This window comes from Urocitellus parryii, chromosome X (genome assembly GCF_045843805.1).
Source record: "Urocitellus parryii isolate mUroPar1 chromosome X, mUroPar1.hap1, whole genome shotgun sequence".
NCBI classification, from domain to species: Eukaryota; Metazoa; Chordata; class Mammalia; order Rodentia; family Sciuridae; genus Urocitellus; species Urocitellus parryii.
The window spans coordinates 76,396,655-76,418,588 of record NC_135547.1 but is presented as its reverse complement, the minus strand read 5'-3'; the positions used below and the strand labels follow the sequence as shown (position 1 = coordinate 76,418,588).

Sequence of the window (21,934 nt, the reverse complement as noted above, 5' to 3'; positions counted from 1 at the left end):
TTGAAAACAATAAAAGGCAGGCTAACTGCCACCATTCCCAGGAAAAGATTTATGCTTGAGGTAGTCAAGACTGCTGAAACTTTAGGATGGGAAAGAGTGAATTTAGGGCACTTCAAACTCCCGTGATTACTGGGGATCTCAGAAAACCTTGCATGTGCAGGGCAAATCGTGTGCATAGCAAAGTCCTGAAAAGACCCTAAGGTTTCACCTCTGACTGATATCTGGCCTCAATGCATGTGGAAAGCATAATAGAGGTGAAAATGACCAAGTTAAGCATTGAAGGAGTGCCACAGCACAGTCGCCATGTGCAGAGACTGGAAGAGGCTTTAATTTCTTTTGTTATTTCTTCTTCCTTCCCCTCCTCCTTCTCCTCTTCCTCTTCCCTCTCTGCCTCCCTGTCTATTTGTAAGCTTCAGATGATTTGTAAATGGGCTTTCCTTTCTTTTTGATCTGGTATAGCTTGGAGTCCGGACTGCAAACCAAAAGATGGCAGAGATAATCCTGCCAACCTTCTTGGCAGGTCTTGTATTCCACGTTTTGTCCAACCATTGTTCTAGTATATGGAAGCTCTGCCCTTGTTCACAAACTTTCAGCTGCCTCTTTTGCAATTATATATCAGACATCCCTAGAATAAAGCCATATCCAAACATGGGATTCAGGTTTCTGAGAATCCTGTGTATATACTGATATACACATAGGGAAGACCACATGCAGACAGGAGTTGAGGGTGCTCTTTGCTACAGGCATTTTTGACAACAATTCTGGGAACCCAAGAAAGGGGAAGGATAGTGTCCTCAGTCAATGATGCTGGGAAACTGGCTCTTCATGTGTGGGAGAATTAAATTCAACCTTTACCTCACACTGTATGGAAAATTAACCGAAAATGGATGAAGGACTTAAATCTAAGAAACCAAACTTTAAAACTAAAGTAGCTACGGGGTGTGGGAATCTCCATGGCAGTAGTTCATGAAAGGAAAATTTTCATAGGACCTCAAAAGCATGGGCAACAAAAACAGAAATGGACTGAGAGTACCTCAAATTAAAAAGCTTTTGCACACCCAAGGAAACAATAAACAAGGTAAAGAGACAACTTGTGGAAAAAAGGAACACTAATTACATCTGATAAGGGGCTAATATCCAGTGTATATGTGGAACTCAAACATATCAAAATAAAGAAAATGACCTAAGAAGAATGGAGAAAGGATTTGAATAGAAATTTCTTGAAAGACCATTTACGGTGACCAGCAGGTATACGAAAAAAATGCTCAGTGGCATCCCTCATTAGGAGCATGCAAAATGAAATCACAATAGAAAATCCCCTCCTACCTAGTACAAGGCTCTTATGAAACAGATGAAAGAGCTGGGTACAGTGGCACATGCTTTTAATCCCAGCTGCTTGGTGGGCTGAGGGAGGAGGATGACAAGTTCAAGGCCAGCCCAGGCAACTTAATGGAACCAGGTCTCAAAATACAATTTTACAAAAGAGCTGGGGATGTCGCTAAGTGGTACAGTGCTTGCCTACCACGCATGAGACCTTGGGTTCAACTACACGTCCAAAAAAAAAAAAAAAAAAGGAGGAGAAGAAGACGGAGAAGTGGAGAAGGAGGAGGAGGAGGACTATGACGACAAAAATCAAAAGATTCCAAATGTTGTCAAGGACATGGAGAAAAGGGATCCTGGATACTCTTGGTGAGAATGTAATTAACACAGCCATTGTGGAATACACTGTATATGGTCTTCATCAACTCATATCTAAAAGACCACATGATTCACCAAACCCACTACTAGGTGTAAACCAAAAGGAAATGAAATCAGTATGTCAAAGGGACATCTGCATATCCCTGTTCATCGCAGTACCACTCACAACAGTCAACACATGGAATCAAGTTATGTGCCCATCAATGGATAAATGGACAAAGAAAACCTGTATACATGTGCAGGATAGAATATTATTCAGCATTCAAAAGGGAATCCCTGGCACTTGTGAGAGCCTGTCTGAACCTGGAGGATATCATGTTAAGTCAAAGAAGCCTGGCACAGGAAGGCAAATACTCACTATCTCAGTTAGGTGTGGAATTTGAATCTAGTGAAAAAAAGGGAGCAGAAGAGTGGTACCAGGGGCTGGGACAGGAGGGAGTATTGGGAGATGTTGGTCAAATAATACAAAATTTCAGTTAGGGGTAATAAGTTGGAGAGTTCTATTGTGTAATATATTGCCAACATTTAATAAAAATCTATTGTACACTTCAAAATCTCTATGGGAATGTATGTTAAGAATTCTTTGCACGAAAAGGTAGAACTGTGAGATTATGTATATGTTATCAGCTCAGTTTTGGTACTCCACAAACTATAATGTTTGAAAAATCACATTTTCTACCATAATAGTACAATTTTATGTTTCTATTGAATTATATAACCATACAGTGGAAAAGGAATAAATAGAATAAAATAAAATGAATTTCACAATAAAACTGGGGTGATGTTGGTGAAGACATATATGAATTAAAACCCATATAAGCTATTGGTGGCAACTTGAAATGGCACAAATAGGGTAAAAAAAGGAAACCTATAGTAGATCCTCAGAGAGGAAGACATTGTATTTGAAATGTGTTGGTCACAAAAGGACAAATAATATGTGACTGTACTTATATGAAGTGTCTGAAAGAGTGAAATCATGAACACATGGAAAGTGGCATACTGGATTTCAGAGGTTGGAGGCATAAGAACGTGAGAGTTGTTGTTTAATGGACTTATGTTTTAGTTTTGTAAATAAGAAGTTCAGGAGACTGGTCACACAGTCGCATGAATAAATTAACAATACTGAACTGATCAAGAAAAATGATTAAGATGACAGATTTTAAGTTATGTTACTCTTACCACAATTAAATAAAAACTGGTGTGATTTCTGTCTGCAGAGTGGACCCTGAAAAAGAAGCCATTGATAGCACGATGACTCCCATATCCATATTTTTTCTCACATCCAGAGTCAGATCTCTACCAACTCAACACCGCCACATGGAATTCAGACAGACAACCCAAATTCACATGTTCAGAGGTGAAGTCTTCATGTGGAATGCAAGAAGCAAACAATGTGGACATGATCTGTGATGCCACTTCTACAAAGTAAATAACAGGCAACACCAAACTATGTCATTATGGTGTACACATGAGATATGAATGCCATGAAGAACAGTGAACAAAGAATGATCACACAAGAAAGGATGTGTGTCTTTTCCTGGAGGGGTAAGAGGGAGGAGATCACACAAGGACACCCTAGGAGTATAGAGGGATTCTGGGAGTGCTTGCTTCTATGACCAGGGACTGTGTGACTCTGTATCAGTGTCCTTGAAGTTTATTTACTAAACGTGTACATATGTGTCACAGTTCTCCACCTGCATATTTCACAAAAATAGAGGGTGTTGTTTAGAACAATAATACACCTTTGTATTTAAATAATTTTCACAACCCACCAAACCTGGATGTGATTGATCTCTTTTCTCTCCATGCAGCACCACAGCAGGAAATTGGTTCCTTCACAATGGAATGAGCTGGAACATCACGCTGACCACGTGGTCACCAGCCAAGGGACAAGGTGAAACCGAGAATCTCATGATCAGGTGGGGTTTGGTAGAGGGGTGGGCTCAGCTGGTCTGGGGTAGGACTCTAGGCCAGGAGTGGCCAGAACTGGTGGGCACTGGGCCCCAGGACCCATGGTCACATGAGAAGTAGTCATTCTCCCAGGGGCTGGGTATCAGCCCAGGGATCCTGTGGGCACAGGAGGGAGTATGCAATGGTGCTCCATGAGGCCTGGGTGCCCAGAAGCTCTTCCCATGAACTCCCTCTGCACCTGGTGGAGTTTAAGCTTGACAGCGGCTCTTCTTAGAATCGAGGAAGTTTTCACAAATTGAGCATGTTACTCACATGCAATGATCACTATGAGGTGGATTGGCTTCCACTGTCATATGTCCCCACCATGATGTGCTTCTTTACCACAGACCCAGAAGAAAATGGGCCAAATGCCCATAATGCCTAACCTGAATTCAAACAGGAGGGAGCCATCAGACATGAGTGCTTGCTGTAAAACAACTGCACTCAGTCTTCCAAAATCTCACTGACATGAAAGTCAAAGGATCTGGGGTCATGTTCTAGTTTAAAGAGACTAAAGAATTTGAAAGACAAATGAATTGCATGAGCCTGTGATAGGAAAGAGGGGTTTTAGAAGCAACACTGATATTGGGGCAATCAGAAAATATTTCATGGAGACCTATACTAGAAGTCAATATCACCTCAAGGTTAAACTTTCTCAGTGTGTTAATTCCACTAAGGTTTTGTATGAGACAATTCTGAGAAATATGGTGACATATTCAGAGATGGTGTATCATAATGTCTTCAAGTAACACAAACGATTCGGTATATTGGTTAGAAAGCACACACTCGCATAGGCTCAGTGGTATTCGCCAATAGTCTCAGCTACTTGGGAGGCTGAGGCAGGAGGCCAGCTGGAGCCCAGGAGTTCAGGACCAGGATGGGAAATGCAGCAAGACTCCACCCCTAAAAATGTAAAATGAGGTCAGGCTCCCTGGCGCTTGCCTGTAATCCCAGCGGCTCTGGAGGCTGAGACAAGATCACTTGTTCCAATCAGGCTCAGCTATTTAGCAAGGTCCTAAGCAACTTAGCAAATCCCTGTGTAAAAAATAAAAAAAGGGCAGGGGATGTGCTCACTAGCAAAACACTGCTGGGTTCAATCCCTGCCAGAGACAATGAATAAATGAAATTTAATGGGATAAAATTCAAAATACTCAAAAACCCAAAACCCGTGACACGATGAAACTAATGGGATGTAATGTTAACAACTGGCGAGTCCAGATGAAGGATATATATGGTGCCTCCTCACTCTTTGCTTGCAATTCCTCTGTAGGTCAGAAGCTTTAAAAAAAGAAAAGCTGGGACAGGAAATGGTGGGTGGGCATTGGTACTGCACCTACGATGCCACCCCACAGTCTGAACTGGCTTGCCAAGAGTCAATATAATCAGAGATCCACCGCAGTGCTGTTGTTGAGGGACCTGAGGGATGCCCCAGAAAGGGGCGTGCTGATTGGCTGGGGCAGGACCAATGAGAAGGCAGCCATGTGGGCATCCAAAGCATGGGAAGTCAGGCTGTGTTTGAGAGGATCTCCTGCCTTGTCTGTGGTGATGGAGTTCTGAAAGCACTAGCTGCTCTTGCTGCGACTCTGTTGACTCTCTCACCTCAAACCTTGATGCTGGGACCAGTGACACGAGCTCCACTGATGAGGCTTCAGTTCAGGGAGACAGTTTGGAACAGGCAGTGAGAAGCTCCTAGGTGTCCGTAGGTGTCTGTCTTGTAGATTCTAGAGACATATGGGGAAGGCCCTGGGCCCAGTTTGCCTCAAATTGGGACCATTGTGAAGTGGGGAGGGCAAGAGCCTCCTTTCAGACATCGAGGGCTATGAGTTCGACTTGGAGGCCCAATGGGAAGAGATAGAGGGAGGAGGGGTGCTGCTTCTAGGCTGGGAAGGCAAGCCTGGATTCCAGGTTCATGAGAAAGGGTATGATATGGACGTTTTGCCCCTTACTGTGGAGCCTGTGGATATCCTGCACCCACTCACCTGCTTGGAGCCCCGGCATGCCCACAGGCACCCATGCCCTGAATTCTTTGCCTCCAAATTCTATGCCCATTGGGCGAAAGGAGAGGCAGATCCCAGCAGGGAGATGCACACTGACCTCGAGGATATTGGAAGTGCAGCAGACTTCTGTTGGCCTCTGAACCACCCCAGTGGGCCTGAGGGAGGAATGGGTTGGGAAACCCAAGAGGGGCACCAAAAGTAGGATGATGGGCAGTGGGGAAGCCCAGCGGCCCTCTTCTGTCCTGAGTCTTCAAATGAGTTCAGTGAGATACAGTTGATGAGGGTGAGCATCTGCCCCCAAGGAGGAGGCCAGGCCTGGTCCAGCAGCCCCAGGGAATCAGGAGACAAGGACACACTCAGGTGTCTATGCCAGGGGGAATTTCATTCACATGTCGGGCCCTCTGAACATCTCTGCTCCCCGTGGACTCACCTCACCATGGAAAGGTGGGCCTTTGGAGACCTGGGAGCCTGTTCCTCCAAGAAAATGGAAAGCATATTCTGGGTCAAGGGAGGGAGCAGGCCCAGCAATGCAGGAGATCCACCAGATACTGCAGGGGGCATACCCAGAGCCTTGCTAAAAGGCCTGCTACCGCCACTCCTTGGAAGGACATCCAGGAGAAGAAATTACTAGGGGGTGACTCAGAAGTTACTCTGGGATGGACCTTCCCTTCAAGGGAGTGAGAAACACAAGGCAGCTCTCCTGGAACCAACCACTTTCCCCGCAATCTCATGGGGTCCACTGCTTGGGAGTTCCAAAAGATATCCCTTGGAACCATTGGGACCCAAACATTCCAAGCACAGTGGCACTGGGGACAGATCTGGACCTAAGGATACATGGGAATCCAGCCAGTGGCCCATGATGATAATGGACCAAATAGAGATGCAGTCCCACAGGCCCAAGTGAGTAGGCCTTCATCGTCTTCCTCCTCTCATTGCTCCCTCCTCCTCCCCTGGCCTACACTTGCTTGCCCTTATTCCCTCTCCCCCTTGCTCAGGGGATGTCTTTGGCAGTCCACTGCCATTGGAATGTCAACTAGGGGTCTCTGTAGACAGGGAAGACATCAAGAATGTACCTGGTATGTGCTGGTCCCTGCTAATCACATTTTGTGTATTTCCTGCCTGCTGCCTTGAGGGACTGGGAAGGAAAGAGGGTGTGGAGGCTAACTTGGTCAGATGATGACCAGTTACAGTTTGGGCTTCACATCTTGGGTGTTAGTCTCATCTGCATCCTGATTCCTCCCTCCAGCTCTTCCCCCTGGGGGGGCAGGGGCTGACCATTCTCAGTGTGCCCCCCACACTCCCACCTACCATGCTTCTGCCTCACTCAGCTCTACCTCCTTGCTTGGAGCTGATTGAGAGAGACCTTGCCAATGAGATGAACCTTGGAATCCCTCCATTGTTCCCCACCTCATCTAGCTCCTGTGCACACAGGATCATACTCAATAGGCACACCTACTTGGCTGAGTGAGAAATTTCTGCATGAGCTTCCAGCACACAAGCCAGGACTCCTTGTCTGGGCACGCATCATGGAGAATTCAGCATCGGTGACCCCAACACCAGAGTCTCTCAACCTCCAGAAAGCTATCAGCCCAAGGACTTGAGCCGGGGAGGCCTCAGTGGCAGAGGCCCAGCCCCCCTCTGGTGAGTCTTGTGGGTTTGGTAGCAGTGGAGAAGTGCAGAATTTGGAAACCTCTGGCTCTGTCGGTTCTGTGGACCCAGGCTTGGTCCCAGGGTTTCCTGCTTTGCCCAGACAGTTCTCATATAAGAAACTGGGTATGATCCTAGCAGCTTGGGAGGCTGAGGCAGAAGGATCCTGAGTTCAAAGCCAGCTTCAGCAACCCAGTGAGACCCTAACCAAAGCACGTCTCTAAATAAAACACAAAAAGGGGCTGGGGATGTGGCTCAGTGGTTAAGTGCCCCTGAGTTTAATCCCTGGTAACAACAACAACAACAACAACAAAGCAGAAAGAAAGAAAAAGAGAGAAGAAAAAAAAAAAAAGAAACTGGGTGTGGTCAAGAGTGGCTTTACGCAATTTGGTCCCCTGTGTGGGTTTCATGTGGTGTGGGTGATTTGCAGCAGTGCCCCAAACACCAGCTCCACAAGTAGACTTTTGGCAGAATTGAGCCTTTCAATTGGATCCTGTTCAGCCACATGGCTCCTCCACAGCCTGGTTGTGGGTGGAGCCCTGCTGGTGTCCAACCCAGAGCCACAGTGCTAGGGGGCCACAGTGACAGCTGGGGCCAAAATTGGGCAGCAGGGAAGACAGGCCCAGAGAGGGGGTGGAGCTGCAGGTCAGAGCAGGTGCAATTTGCTGCCCACAGAGGGAGATGCTGCCTCACTTGAGACCCAGCCAGGCCCTTTCCATTTCCCAGGGAGGGCAAGGGAGCTGGATTTGGTGTTCTCTTTCAGGAGACCAGGAACCTGCTGTGCATCCCCTGGTTCCCAAAAGGCGGCAGCAGCCACCTGGAGCACAGGGTTGTTTCCTGGTACTTCTTTCTCTAGCCCCTAGAAATGCCCCTACCAAGCTAGAGGGTGTGCTCCCTGCCCGGGATGAGCTGACTTAAGTGCCCCCTCCCATCCCACACCATAGGGATGAGAGGGTGGAGGGAGGCCTCCTCCTTTCCTCTATGGATTTCAGGTTGTGCTGCAGCTGGGCTTTTGGATATGGGGAATGTGAGAGGTGGGGGTGAGCAGGAGGATGAGGAGAGAGGAGACCAGAATCCCATTCTCATTTCTTTTTGGTGTCTGCTGGCTTAGTGTGTGGTGCCACAGAAAGAAAGAAGAGACCTCAAAGTGCAGCTAGGCATGAGGACTCCCAGGTGGGGCAGGGGCCTGACAGAGGGAGACCTTGGTGTCTCTGAGTGGATGAGCCTGTGGTGGGCTGGGCCTGCAGAAACAGGCAGCACCACAAACATGGACTTTCTTGCAGCTGGCCTGGAAGTCCTCTGGGTGTTGACTGCTGAGGCTGTGTACAAAGAGCTGTGCATCAGGTGAACTCCATGTACTCTGCCATTGAGTCCCAGATGACTCCTTTACTCAAGACCTTTGCTTTTCCTATAAGGGTCGGTTTCTGTGTTTTCTTTGATTTTTTACTTAGTTGTTGGATTGAACTCGTTTCTGTGCGTTTCCACCATGCCCCAGTGTTTGAGCACTATTGGTACAGGTTTTTCTCTTACAGAAACCATGTGGATGGGAGAGTCATTCCCAGGGCTGCTTGGGTGGGGCCTGGAGGGAAGTCAGGTTCCCAGGCTGGCGGATCCCTACCTGGAAGTGTGAAAGTGAGGTCAGGGGACAGTGCCCTGTGGTCCATATTTTAAAAGTACTCAAGCCTGCAAGGATGGGGGCCATGAAAATTGCCAAAAGCAAGGGTTATCAGTACTTGTACAGACAAGAGTTTGCTGGGTCTCCCTCTTTCACCTTTACTCCTGCCATGGGACACTCCGCCTACCCCAGCTGTGGAACCAGCAGGCAGGTGGTGGGATGTTTCATTTCTCCTGCTATACTGCGGTCCCATTTTACAAGTTTTTAATTTCTCTACTGTTGAATTCCAGTGTCCTCCCATGGTCACTTTCCTCAACATGCCCCTGTTCACCTGTTGCCTTGGTTCTTTGTGGAGGAGCAGGTGAGTGCTAGGTACCTCTATTCAGCCATCTTGCCTGCCTCGGTAGCATTTTCTTTTCTTTTCTTTTTTAGTGCCAGGGATTGAACCCAGGGCTGCTTTATCACTGAGCTACACCCCAAGCCCTTTTAACTTTTTATTTTGAGACAGGGTCTCCCTAAGTTGCCTAGGGCCTTGCTGAATTGCTGAGGCTGGCTTTGAACTTGTGATTCTCCTGCCTCATCCTCCCAAGTCACTGGGATTACAGGTGCCTGACCTCAGAAGCATTATTCTATACTAATTACAGATTTGTTGAGAAAGAAATCATGGAAGCATTTGAATTGCATATTGAAGAACACACAAAAAATTGGAAGACCTCCCATGTTCCTGGATTGGAAGAAATAATATTGTCAAAATGTTCATAGTAAGCCACAAACAGTGAGGCGCACCTGTAGGTATTCAGAAGGCTGAGGCAGGAGGAAAGTGAATTTGAGGCCAGCCTGGGCAACATAGAGAGGCTGTGTGGAAGGAAGGAAGGAAGGAAGGAAGGAAGGAAGGAAGGAAGGAAGGAAGGAAGGAAATTGTCCACAGAAGTGATTTGCAAATTCAGTGCAATCCTCATCAAAATACCAGTGACACCTTCAAAGAAACAGAGAAAACAATCCTAAACTTCACATGGAAGCACAAAAGACCCTGAATAGCCAATGCAATATCGAGCAACAAGAACAATCACAAGTGTGATGCCTCCTCATACTACTTGATCTCAAGACATATTACATGAATGTATTTACAAGACAGCCAAAATCCATAATATGCAGCCAACTGACTCTCAACAAAAACACCCCAAACGTACATTCGAGAATGGGCAGCTTTTTCAATAAATGGTGTTAAGAAAACTGGATATCCATGTGCAGATGATTGATTCTTGACCTCTGTCTCTCATCCTGTACAAAAACCAACACAAAATGGATCAAAGATTTTAACATAAGACCTAAAACTCCAAAACTTCTAGCAGAAAACCCAGGGGAAATACTTCAAGACATCGGTACACTTGATGATTTTCTGGGTAGGATCCCCAAAGCACTGAAAAGTAAATCAAAACTAGACAAAAGGAATTACATGAAGCTAAAACGTTCCTGCATGGCAAAGGAAGCAGTCCACAGAGTGGTGACACAACCAAAAGTGTGGGAGAGAATATTTTATTTTCAAACAGTACATCTGATGAGATGGTACTTTGGGGCTGATATCTGGAATGTACAAGGAATATAAGAAAACTCACAAGCAACAACAAAAATAACCAAACTGAAAAATAGCCGATAGACCTAAAAAGACATTTTACAAAAGAAGGCACACAAGCAGCCAGCAGGCATATGAAAAAATGCTCCACATCACTAATCATCAGGGAAATGCAAATCAGAACCACAGTGAGATACCACCTCAGCCCAGTAAGAATGGATATTATGAAAAAGACTGACGCTCACAAGTGCCTGCGAGGATGTGGTGGAAAAGGAACTCTCATATGCTCTTGATGGGAATGTAAATCACCACAGCCATTATGGAGAACTGTACTGAAGTTCCTTTAAAAACTAAAAACTAATCCATCATATTATCCGGGGATTCCTCTCCTAGGTATATATCCAAAAGGAAATACAATTAGCACATCAAAGAGACGTCTGCATTCTAGTGCTTATTACAGAACCATCCATAATAGCTGATATATGCACACATTCTAGATTTCCACTGACCAGTGAACAGATAATGAAAGTGTGATATATATATATATATATATATATATATATATATATATATATATGCCGCATAATACTGTTCGTTCATAAAATGAATAAAATCCTCTCACTGATGGCAAAAAGGATGGAACTGGAAGGCAGTAGAAGAAATAATAAATACCACAAGTTCTCTGGATCTCAAGGCAGAAGAGAGCAAAATGATAATTCATAGAGGCGAGGAAGGTTATTGGGAGAAGGGATAGAGGGATAAAGGATACCAAAGCACAAAAAGGAGGAAGATGTTCTAGAGTCATAAAGCATGGTAGGGTGTCTATGCTTCAAAGTAAATTAGATTTTATGAAGAACTAGCAGAGAGGAGCTCAAAGCCTCAAAAAAAAAAAAAAAAACCCGAAAGAACACAGAGATAGAAATTGTAATCACCCTGACTTGATCAGTACACATTGTGTTCAGGTTTTTTAATTTATTTTTATTAGTTATTTATGGGCCTTTATTTATTTATTTGTTTATATGTGGTGCTGAGAATCAAACCCAGTGCCTCACACATGCTAGGCAAGCACTCTACCACTGAGCCACAACCCCAGCCCCTTGTGTTTGCATATTGCAATATCACAGTACCACCTTACTATGTACAAATATTGTGCTAATTAAAAGGGAAAATGCAATTTAAAATAATAATTGACAAAGGACATTAGATGACTTGGCCACTAAATGTAATGCATGATCTGTGATTACAAAGAGGTTTTTGAGAAAGCAACTATGAAGGATATTATTTGGACAATCACAAAATGTTTCCTGGGGTCATATAGTAGTAAACCGTCTTGGCTCGATGTTAAACATTCTTAGTGTGACAACTGCGCTCAGGATCTATGGGAGACTGCTTATTTAGGAGATAAATGCTAAAGATGTTAGGGATGATGTATCACAATACCTTCAAGTAACTAATGATTCAAAATGATTAAAAAAGTCACACACAAAAAACACGCACACACAAAGATTGTGATGATGGGAGGGCTGAGCAATGGGAATAAAAAGTTAACTGGTGAATCCAGTTGAAGGATACATGGATGCTCCTTGCCCTTTCCTTGCAACTCCTCTGTCAGACGGAAATTTTAAAATGAAAACTCTGGTGTGAAGAGGGATGATATGGACCGTTTTATTCCTATTAATGCAATAATGTAGAAGGTTGCAAATTTCTAGAAAATGTGACTTGCCAAAACTGATGTAAGAAGAAAGAACAAAACCAAATCATTCCATACCCAGTGAAATAAATATATCAGGAGTCAAAACGTTTGGGGTTGTGGTTGGTGTGTTGCCTTTGTCAGTGCTGGGGTTTGATCCCAGGGCGTCATGTGTGCTAGGCAAGTGGCCTATCCATAGCTACACCCAAACCCCAGAATGCTTTTAACAACAACAAAAAAGCCACACCTACCCACTCAATTCTAAAAATATCCCAGGAATAAATATCTAAACTTTGACACAAATTCCTCTAGGAAGTTGAAAAGGAGGGACATTCCCCACCTCATCAGATGAGATAAGAATAAAACATCCATAATGAATCCTGACACAAAGGGTCAGAGGCAGGAAAACTCCAGTCAATGACATACACAGTCATTTCACAGAAAGGAAAAAGAAAAAAAAAAACAGAAAAAGAATGTTAGCAAATGGAATCCTAAAACTACAGGACATAAACAGGAAAATAGAGAAGAATATGGCATGATTAAATTGTATCCATCCAAGAAAATTTTTATTTACTTCAGAATATAAAGTGATATAATTCAGCACATTATCACATTAAAGGAGAGAGCATGATCCTCATATTTTAAGGAGTTACTAAATTTCAATATCCATTTGAGAAGCCACATTTACAGTGTTTCTACAAAGTCAGGAGTATGAGATATAATTGACTACAGGTCTATGCTTTCTTTGAATGCATACCATTATGGAAGCACCATGGCAATCTCAACAGCATTTGCATCACCCCCACGTTCCTTCATGCCATGTGGTAGTACACAGCCTCACTCAATCCCCATGCTCAGACTACTGCTGATCCATTTTTTCCTGCCTTTTCCGAGTCTCATAAATGGGATCATACAGGATGGAGCCTTCTGCATTTGGCTCCCTTCCCAGAAAGGGACTCAAATGGGACTTCTGAAGGTACAATGCACAGTCTCTACAGCACAGTAGCGGTTACCTGGCTTCATCTCTTTATAATTACTGGGCAAATCGCAGGCTTGTGTTTCCTGAACTTGTGTTTCCTGAACTTACACATAACTTGATCTAATTTAATTTTTGTATCTTGGTGAGGGTTCTTCTTGAAGAGCAATGTTTCATCCTTTCAGCAAAAATAAGTGATTCTTGGAATCACCAGGGGAGCTGTAAAGGTTAGGTGATCCTGGAGGTCTAGGGAGGGGTATGTACTGGAGGTGGGGCACCCAGGAGGGTCCCAAGGCAGCCAAAGCTGTGATTCTTACTCTGAGTGGTGGTTACCAGGCATTTCCTCACTGCACAACTGCTGGGGTGCGGTTCATACTGTCGTCAAGCAAACAGCGTGCCCTGGATTCCCTCGGGAATGGTCCGCATGACCACCCTAGAGGCCACAACATGCACAGCCAAATGTGGCAGACACTGGCGCAGCCGTCATCCTAACAGCAAGCGGATGGTGAGGAACTGTGGATGAGGAAAGGAGTTCTCAGAGATTGAGGACAGACAGGCACGAAGTTGCCCAAGTTCATCCACGACTGGAATCCGTGGCTGTGACTCACCATGACAACTCTTGATGCTGTGGATGTCACCTCGCTCCACAGGATGCAGCCTGCTAGGCCTCCACACACCTGGGAACGTCCACCATGTTTTCCCCTCATTGGCTGGCTGACACCCCTTCCACACGAACTAGAGTCTGACAGGGAGTCCATCTTTCTGCCCTCAGGGTGAAAGCTCTTGTTTGGAAATGAATAAGCAGGAGCCTGGGCACCTGATACACATGCAGTTTGTCTCAGGGCTCCAAGGTGCAGCTGCATCAAGCACAGGCACATGACTCAGCCAACCTCCTGAGCTGAGGGGAGCAGCACAAAGAGGCAGGACTGGGACAACGGCTCTCCAGGCCAGCACCCAGTCTTCCTGGCTGGAAGGGGAGGCTTGAGGGAAAGGGCAGGCTTGAGGGAAAGGGCAGGCTTGAGGGAAAGGGCAGGGTGGGGCCAGTATGCTGAATGAGGGAAGGGATGTGACTTCCTTTCCATTCGGGCCCGAAGGAATTTTCTAATACAAACCTCAGAATCTGCCACTTATTATAGAAGGTTTAGCCCTGACAACTGCCAGTGTGGTGGTGTACTCAGTCCAGCAACATTATGGTATTGCAGCTGGTGTGAATACAGAACAAGAGAGAACCTGAGCTCTGAAGGAAGAAGTGGGACTGGTGAAGCTTGTCACCAAGGGTCAAGCTAGTGCCCTGGCAAGGCTTGGTCAATATGCTGCTCCCCTCGTGAAGATGGTCCTTCGCCTCCAAGGACAGTGCCCGGAGCCGGAATTCACCCTGGTCGGAATCGGCCTAGATGTCTCAGGTGGCAGAAACCCCCAGTTGCAGTCTCTGCCCAGCTTCTTAAGGCAGACATCAGCTTTCTGTGTAACCTCTCCATGAAACAAGCAACTTAGGTCAGGGTAATCTTAGCCACAGCCTGAGGAACCCAGCCCCCTTGCTCAGGTGGAGGTTTGAAGTGGATGATGTTAAGTCCCCACTGCCCATCCTTTCTGGCTCTCAGGACTGACTGCCCAACCACTTGTGTGACAATCCGTCTCCCTGAGCCCATCCCAAGGAGCCCAGAAGGGACACAGAATGAGAATACAGGAAGGGTGGTCCCAAGCCTGACCTGCTCTCCACAGGCAATTCCTCTCTCCTACTTGCCATCCTTGCTGTGCCAATCACACCCAGGTGTTGGTTAGCTCAGGGTGTGGCTGTCTCCCATGGGAGCATCCTGCTTCAAAGATGAGGTGGGAACCAGCCACCTCATAGTTAGCCAGCCTTCACATCATTCTGCTGGCAACACAAGACATTTGAGACACGTTATCCGTCCCAGAGGAGGATCAAGAGCCTGTGCCAGAGACTCCCAACATTGTGACAACACTGACCCCGCTGCTGGGTTTGGTGTTACACTTCATCCCATCCCATGCCCTCCTACATTTTAGGTCTTGAACAACACCCCTCCTAAAAGGTAGATGCCAACCTTGCTCTGGTGTATTCGGTTCCCTATGGATTACAGGCTCTGCCCCTACTGCCTCTATTCACAGAGTCAGATCATCCTCTGTCCAGGGAGACCATCTCTGGTTCATTTGATTCACAAGCCCACACAGACACTCTGACAGGCACACGCACATGTGGAAGCATGCGTGCGCGCGCGCGCGCACGCACACACACACCCCTTGAATGCTGTATCTTCATTTGTCAGTGCTGTCCGTTAAATACCCAGCCTCTTGGGAATGGGAACTGTCTCACCCCACTCAAACATGGATCTGTCCATGCACACCCATGAGTCTCAGGCACACTTAGCCTGGACCCTGGGTAAAGCAAGGAACAGTTCATCAATGAGGGCAACATAAGAACATGGAGCTCAGACAAAAATCGCATGCGACCGCAGGAGGCAGTCTGGGAGATGGAGCTGGGACATGCAAATATCACATCCAGGAAAATCTGTGCCATGGGGGTGATCAAACAGTATCTTGCTGGGGACCATCCGTGCACATGCAGACCTACCACCCACATCTGCCCCTTTCAAATGAGAGCTATGGAGCTGACAACCTGGAGAAGGGCTGGCTGGACGGCAGCTAGGACTTGACATTCTGATTCCTGACCATCCAATTCCAGCTGCCGGTGGGCAGTTTTGCTCAAGAAAGCAGAGAGGAGCCAGAGCAGATTCACCTGCCCACCTCTAACCCAGAGACAACCCACATTTTCTCACATTCTCTATACCCCTCTTTCCTCCTGCATTCCCCGTTCTTTTACTTCGCTCTGCCACCTGATGAGATGTGACCTCTGCCTCCATCCCCCTACTGAAAGGAAGAAGGGAGAAGCGATAGGATCTGGCAATTGAGCTTCAAAGGTGAAGGCTAACTAAGCAGGAACTAGGGATGATGGGGGATTTCTAGCTGAGCCTTCCCTCTGTGGTGAGCCACCAGAAGATACTGAGTCCAGAAAGAGGACTGGGCCTGAGAGGGGGAAAAAAAATGAGCTACACTGTGCTCTCCCAAAGCCTGTTGAAATAACTCTCTAGAAAGAGGTCTCCAGGGGTGAGCCATGGGAGACATCAAGGATGGTCAGGACAGAAAAGAAGGGTGAGAAACAAAGGAATAAATCCTGGAAGCAAACCAAAGGAATAAAGACAGGAGGGACTGGAGCTCTGGAAGGGGCTTATTAGTTTCCCCTGAAAGGTGTGTGTGTGGGGGGGGGATATTAGGCAACAATTTGTCCTATGAGAACTCCAGAGAGAAGCCTGTTAGCAGAGAGCACCACCAGAGAAGGCCAGAGGGGAAAAGGAGAAAATTCTAGTGTGTCTGGGTCCAGTCCACACAGAATCCACTCCCAGGGCACCATGGTAAGCCTGAGCACCTGGCTCTTGCTCAAAGGCCTGCCCAGACTCCCCTCAGGGAGAGGCCTACCACAAAATGCCAGGGGTACTGTTCTTAACCAGCTCCCCACCCTTCTCCTGGCCCCTGCAGGCCCTCACCCCCTCAGAGAGTGGGCAGACCATAGAACAGGAGAAGTACTTTAATTCGAAAATGCTGTGAACTGGAGTGGGCAGGAAGGGGGAGCTGGCTGTAGAAGAACCAAAGGGAAACAGCTTGGCCGCTGCTCGAGGGCTCCACCGGCACCAGCTGCTCGCCTTGTACAATGATGCTGGGTTCAATCTGTTAAGCAGAGCAGAGTCATGGCTTCCCCTTGGCCAGAGCTGGCATGCAGCCCTCCCAGACAGCTGGGATTGTGGGAAGGGGTATGGTAAGCATAACACTCACTTCCAAGGTCCTGGAACTTGTCAGCGAGGGAATGCATGACCGCTGAAAGAGAGAGGCATAACTGAACACTTGGACATAGGTCCATAGAGGGTCTTGGCCCTATATTGCCCCCTGGCCCCCCTCCCCCATGCTCCGTGGGGAACCTCCAGCCCCTGTCCAAACAGCCCTAGGACTGACTCCCCTACCACCACTGGAACTCGACACATAAATGTCTTCTATAAGGAAACAACATGTACCAGTAGTGCTCAAACACTGGGGCATGGGAGAACCACCCAGAAACTTGTTAAGAACAAGCAATCAAGCAAACATAGGGCAAGAAACACCAAACAAGCCACACCAATCAGGGCTTAAGGGAAAAATAAAGGAGGGGTCTCTGGGACTCAATGGCAAGGTCAGACAACATACTGCTTTTCGTGCACAGCCCTAGCAGTCAAGGCACAGAAGGCACCAGGGCCAGGCCAGCTTGGTTTTCCCACCCCACAGGAACATCCCGCCCCACTGTGATGCCTGTACCTGCAGCCCAGCCCAGCCCCAGGAACCTGCATGGAGACACTGAGGTCTGCCTCTGCCCCAGTCCCTGTACCCGCCTGGGCTTTGTCATACCTAGTTGCTCCTTGAGATCATCGATTTCTTTCTGTAGCAGCACACACTGACCCAGCCAACACCAGAGAAAAGAGAAATGAGGAGTAATATCCTGGTCTCCTGTCTCCTCACCCTCCAACTCTCCTGCTCCCCACTCCTCATGTCCCACATATCCCACAGCCCAGTGGCAACAGAGAGAGGTAGGGCATCCTCAGTGGAAAGGAGGAACACTCTCTCCCTAGGGTGTGGAATTAGAGGGGACACCCAAGTCAACTTAACCTGGACATGGAGCCCACCAGCTAGTTGGGGCCGGCGTTTTTGGAGCCAAGGGAAAGACTTACCCGGGGACAGCCCTGTACTCCAGGTGGTTGCTGCTGCCTTTCCAGAACTGGGGTCTGCACAGGTGGATCCTGCTCACCTGAAAAGAGCACAAACTCCAGCTCCCCAGCCTGAGTGTGAAGTGCAAAGGGCCTGGCTGGATCTAAAGTGAGGCAGCAGCCCCCTCTGAAGGCAGCAAGTTGCACCTGTTCTGTCCAGCAACTCCACCTCTCTCTCTGGGCCTGCTTTCCCTGCTGCCCAGTGTCAGCCCCAGCTGCCACTGTGACACCCTAGCACTGTGGCTCTGGGTTGGACACTGGCAGAGCTGTAGTCGCAGCCAGACTCTGGGAGGAGCCCTGTAGCTGAAGAGGACACAAAACAAAAGGCTGTGTTCCTCTGAAAGTCTCCTTCTGGAGTCTGTGTTTGGGGCAGTGCTACAGATCACCCCTAGCACATAAACCCAATGCAGGGGACCAAGTAGCCTGAGTCCAGTCCTGCCCACATCCAGCTTTCCTTGGGGGCGTTGCCTGTATAGGCATGGAAGCCTGGGAGCAAGACTGCACCCCCAGAAGCGGCAGAGCCAGAAGTTTCCCTCCCCTGACCCTCTCCCCTCCACTGCTATCAAACCCACAGGACTCACCAGAGGGTGCAAGGCCTCCCTGGCTCAAGTCCAAGGGCTGGGAGCTTCCTGGAGGTTGGAGGACTCTGGGGTTGGGGTCACCACTGCTAAATTCTCCACGATGCATGCACAAGCAAGGTGTCCCCGGCCTGTGTACTGGAAGCTAACACAGAAATTTCTGTTGAGTATGATCCTGTGTGCACAGGGGCTGGAGTGAGGCAGGGTACAAAGGAGGACTTCCAAGGCTCATCTCATTAGGAATGTCTATCTCAATCAGCCCCAGGCTCAGAAGTAGAGCTCAGTCAGGGAGAAGCAAGGGGGACAGTGGCGGGGGTGGGGGGTGCTGCGGCAGAGAAATCCCACGCCCCCAGCAAGGCAGGCTTGAGTAAGAGCTGGGAGGGAGGAATCAGTAGACAGATGGGACTAAACACCCACGATGTGCAGCTCAAACTGTAAGGGGTCACCAGACCAGTCAGTGGCCAGTCCTACTTTCCATCCCATCCCAGCCCCTGTCTGGGAAGGAGGCAGGAAGTGCACAAAATGTGGCCAACACGGACTGGTACCTACCAGGTACTTTCTCAGTGTCTGCCCTGACTACCAAGACCCCCGATTTGGCATCCCAATGACAGTGGGTTCCCAAAGACAACCCCTGAGCAAGGGCAAAGAAGTGTGTCCTGGTAAAGGAGCAGAGCAGAGTGACAGGAGGAGAAGGAAAAGGAGGCAGGCTTACTCACTTGGACCTGTGGGACTATATCTCCACTTGGGTCATTATCTTCACTGGTCACAGGCTGGGACTCCCGTGTCTTCTTGGCCACAGATCTCTTCCCAGTGGCTTCATGCTTGGACTGTTTGGGTCCCAAGGGCAGCAAGGAATGCCTCTTGGACCTTCCAAGCAGTGGAACCCCCGAGATTGGGGGGAAGGTGGCTGGTTCCAGGGGCATTACCTTAAGTCTTTGCCCCCATGAAGGGAAGGCCCTGCCCAGGGTCACTCTTGAACCACCTCCCAGGGACTTCTTCTCCTGGATGGCCTTCTTCCTAGGAGTGGCCCTGGGCAGGTCCCCTGTAGCAGCAGCGGCAGAGGTGGCAGTGACAGCAGCAGCAGCAGCAGCAGCAGCAGCAGCAGCAGCAGCAGCAGCAGCAGTGGTGGCAGCTCCTGGGTTGCTGGACCTACTCCCTCCCTTGCCCCAGAGCATGCTTTGCATTTTCTTGGAGGAGCCAGCTTCCAGCTCTGCTGAAGCCTGCCTGTCCATGCCTGAGGGGAGTCCTGGAGGAGAGGCGGTCGGCAGAGGGCCCAGCATGTGAAGGAAATTCTCCCTGCTACGAACACTCAAGTGTCTGGCTGGGTCTCCGGGTTCCCTGGGGCTGCAGGACCTGGCCTGGCCTCCTCCTTTGGGGCAGATGCTCACCCTCATCATCTCACTGAACTCATCTGAAGACTCAGGGTCGGAAGAGGGCTGCTGGGCTTCCCCGCTGCCCACCACCCGACTTTTGGTGCCTCTCTTGGGCTTCCCCCAGGCCCGGCTCCCCTCGGGCCCACTGGGGTGGCTCAGCGGGGCGGCAGAGGCCTGTGGCGCTTCCACACAGCTCCGGGACAGCGAGCCTCTGGCGCTGAAGCCCGCCTCTGCATCCGCCCAAATGGCGGACAGTTCGGTGGCAAAGCTTTCCGGGGATGGGTATCTGTGGGCTCCCCGGGGCTCCGGGCCCATAGGCTGCTGCACAACGGCCGCAGACTCCACAGCCAGGGGCACGAAGTCTAGAGCGTCCCCCTTCTCATTAGCTGGGGAGCCAGGCCTGCCTGCGCGGCCCGGAAGCACCGCCCTTCCCTCCACTATCTCCTCCCATGGGGCCTCCAAGTTGTACTCATAGGCCTCGGAGTCTAGGAGGCTGCCCTCGCCCTCCCCGCTCCGTGGCGGCCTCAACTCGAGGCCCCGGCCCAGGCCTCGTAGGGCTCTGTGGCCTGCAGGACGGACGCCTCCCGGTTTCCCACCGTTCTGGCTCAAACCGTCTCCCTGAAGGGAAGTCTCGTCAGCGGAGCTCATGTTGCCAATCCCGGCAGCCAAGCTCGCTCGAGGGGAGATGATAGACCGGTTAACTGCGGGAGCACTTAGGCCTCGGGGAACAAAGTCACCACAAGCCAGACACAGATCACCTCAAACACCACCCGGCTTCGGCTTCTAGCAGCTTCGCGAGTCTTCGATGCCCCCCTCGCGGCCTTCTCATTGGTCCACCTCCCTGCCAACCAGTGCGCAGTTTGTTGGGGCCTCCCTCCGTGCACTCGCCAATACGGATGAGGGCGCTAGCGCTGGGGGAAGGCTCTGATGCTACTGGCTTGCTTGCTTCCTTCCTTGCTTGCTTTCCTTCTTTCTTTCTTTTTCTTTTTTCTTTCTTTTTTTTTTTTTTTTAACTGGGGATTGAATATCCAGGGACACTTTACCACTGAGCTGAATCCCCAGCATTTCTTTTTTTCTTTTTTGTCGAGACAAAGTTTTGCTAAACTGCATAGGGCCTCACTAAGCTGCTGAGGCTGTTCTTAAACACCCAATCCTCCTGCTTCAAACTCCTGAGTGGCTGGGATTACAGACTTGCCCCACTGTGCCCAGCTTGTACTGGCTCTTGACAAGCCAGTCCAATTGTGGGTGTGCACTTCACTGATTTCTTGTCCTGCTACTTGGTTTTTTGTTGTTGTTGCTGTTATATCCAACATTAGGATTCATTTTGACATAATTATAAAACCATGGAATATAATTTGCTCTAGTTCAGTCCCCAGTACTCTCCGTTCCCTCCTCCTCCCTCCCCCCACTACATTTATGTTTCTGCTATATACTTTTAGTTTGTGTTATTGTTGCTGTTGTTGTTAGTGTCTTGTGGATATACATGATGGTGAGATGAGATTCACTGTGGTATATTCATAACTGTGCATAGGTACGTTAGGTCGGATTCCTCCTACTGTTCTTCCCTTATACCGTCTCTCCCCGCTCCCCATCAATACCCTTCATCTAGTCCACAGATCTTTCTGCTATTTTGATGGAATCCTTCTGCCTCCTTTTCCCATTCTCCTCCCTGCCTCATTACGGACTAGCTGCCATGTAGCAGAGAAAACATATGACCTTTGACCTTTTGGTCCTGGCTTCTTTCACTTAGCATGATAGCCCCAGTTCCATCCTTTAAGCAGCAAATGCCATAGTTTCATCCTTCTTCATGGATGAGTAATACTCCACTGTGTGTGTGTGTGTGTGTGTGTGTGTATACACACACACACACACACACACACACACACATACATACCACGTTTCCTCCATTCATTCACATGTTGAAGAGCACCTAGTTTGGTTCCGTAGCTTGGCTATTGTGAATTGTGCCACAAAGTCAGTGATTGTGTGGGTATGGCTGGACGTGGGTGACTGCAGATGTGTGGTGGACCCA

At 48.4% G+C, this 21,934-nt stretch overlaps 1 protein-coding gene across 1 annotated transcript; it reads right to left on the bottom strand.

Moving 5' to 3' along the window:
* Positions 1-16,743: 16,743 nt before the first annotated feature.
* On the bottom strand, positions 16,744-20,550 carry LOC113175939 (uncharacterized protein CXorf49-like). The gene is made up of 7 exons (XM_077793636.1): positions 19,456-20,550; positions 19,246-19,356; positions 18,533-18,674; positions 17,916-17,992; positions 17,596-17,641; positions 16,993-17,034; positions 16,744-16,887 (listed from the first exon to the last, which is right to left on the bottom strand). The coding sequence occupies exons 1-7, from the start codon at positions 20,548-20,550 to the stop codon at positions 16,883-16,885; spliced, it is 1,518 nt and encodes a 505-aa protein (XP_077649762.1). The 3' UTR covers positions 16,744-16,882.
* Between the last annotated feature and the right edge of the window lie 1,384 nt (positions 20,551-21,934).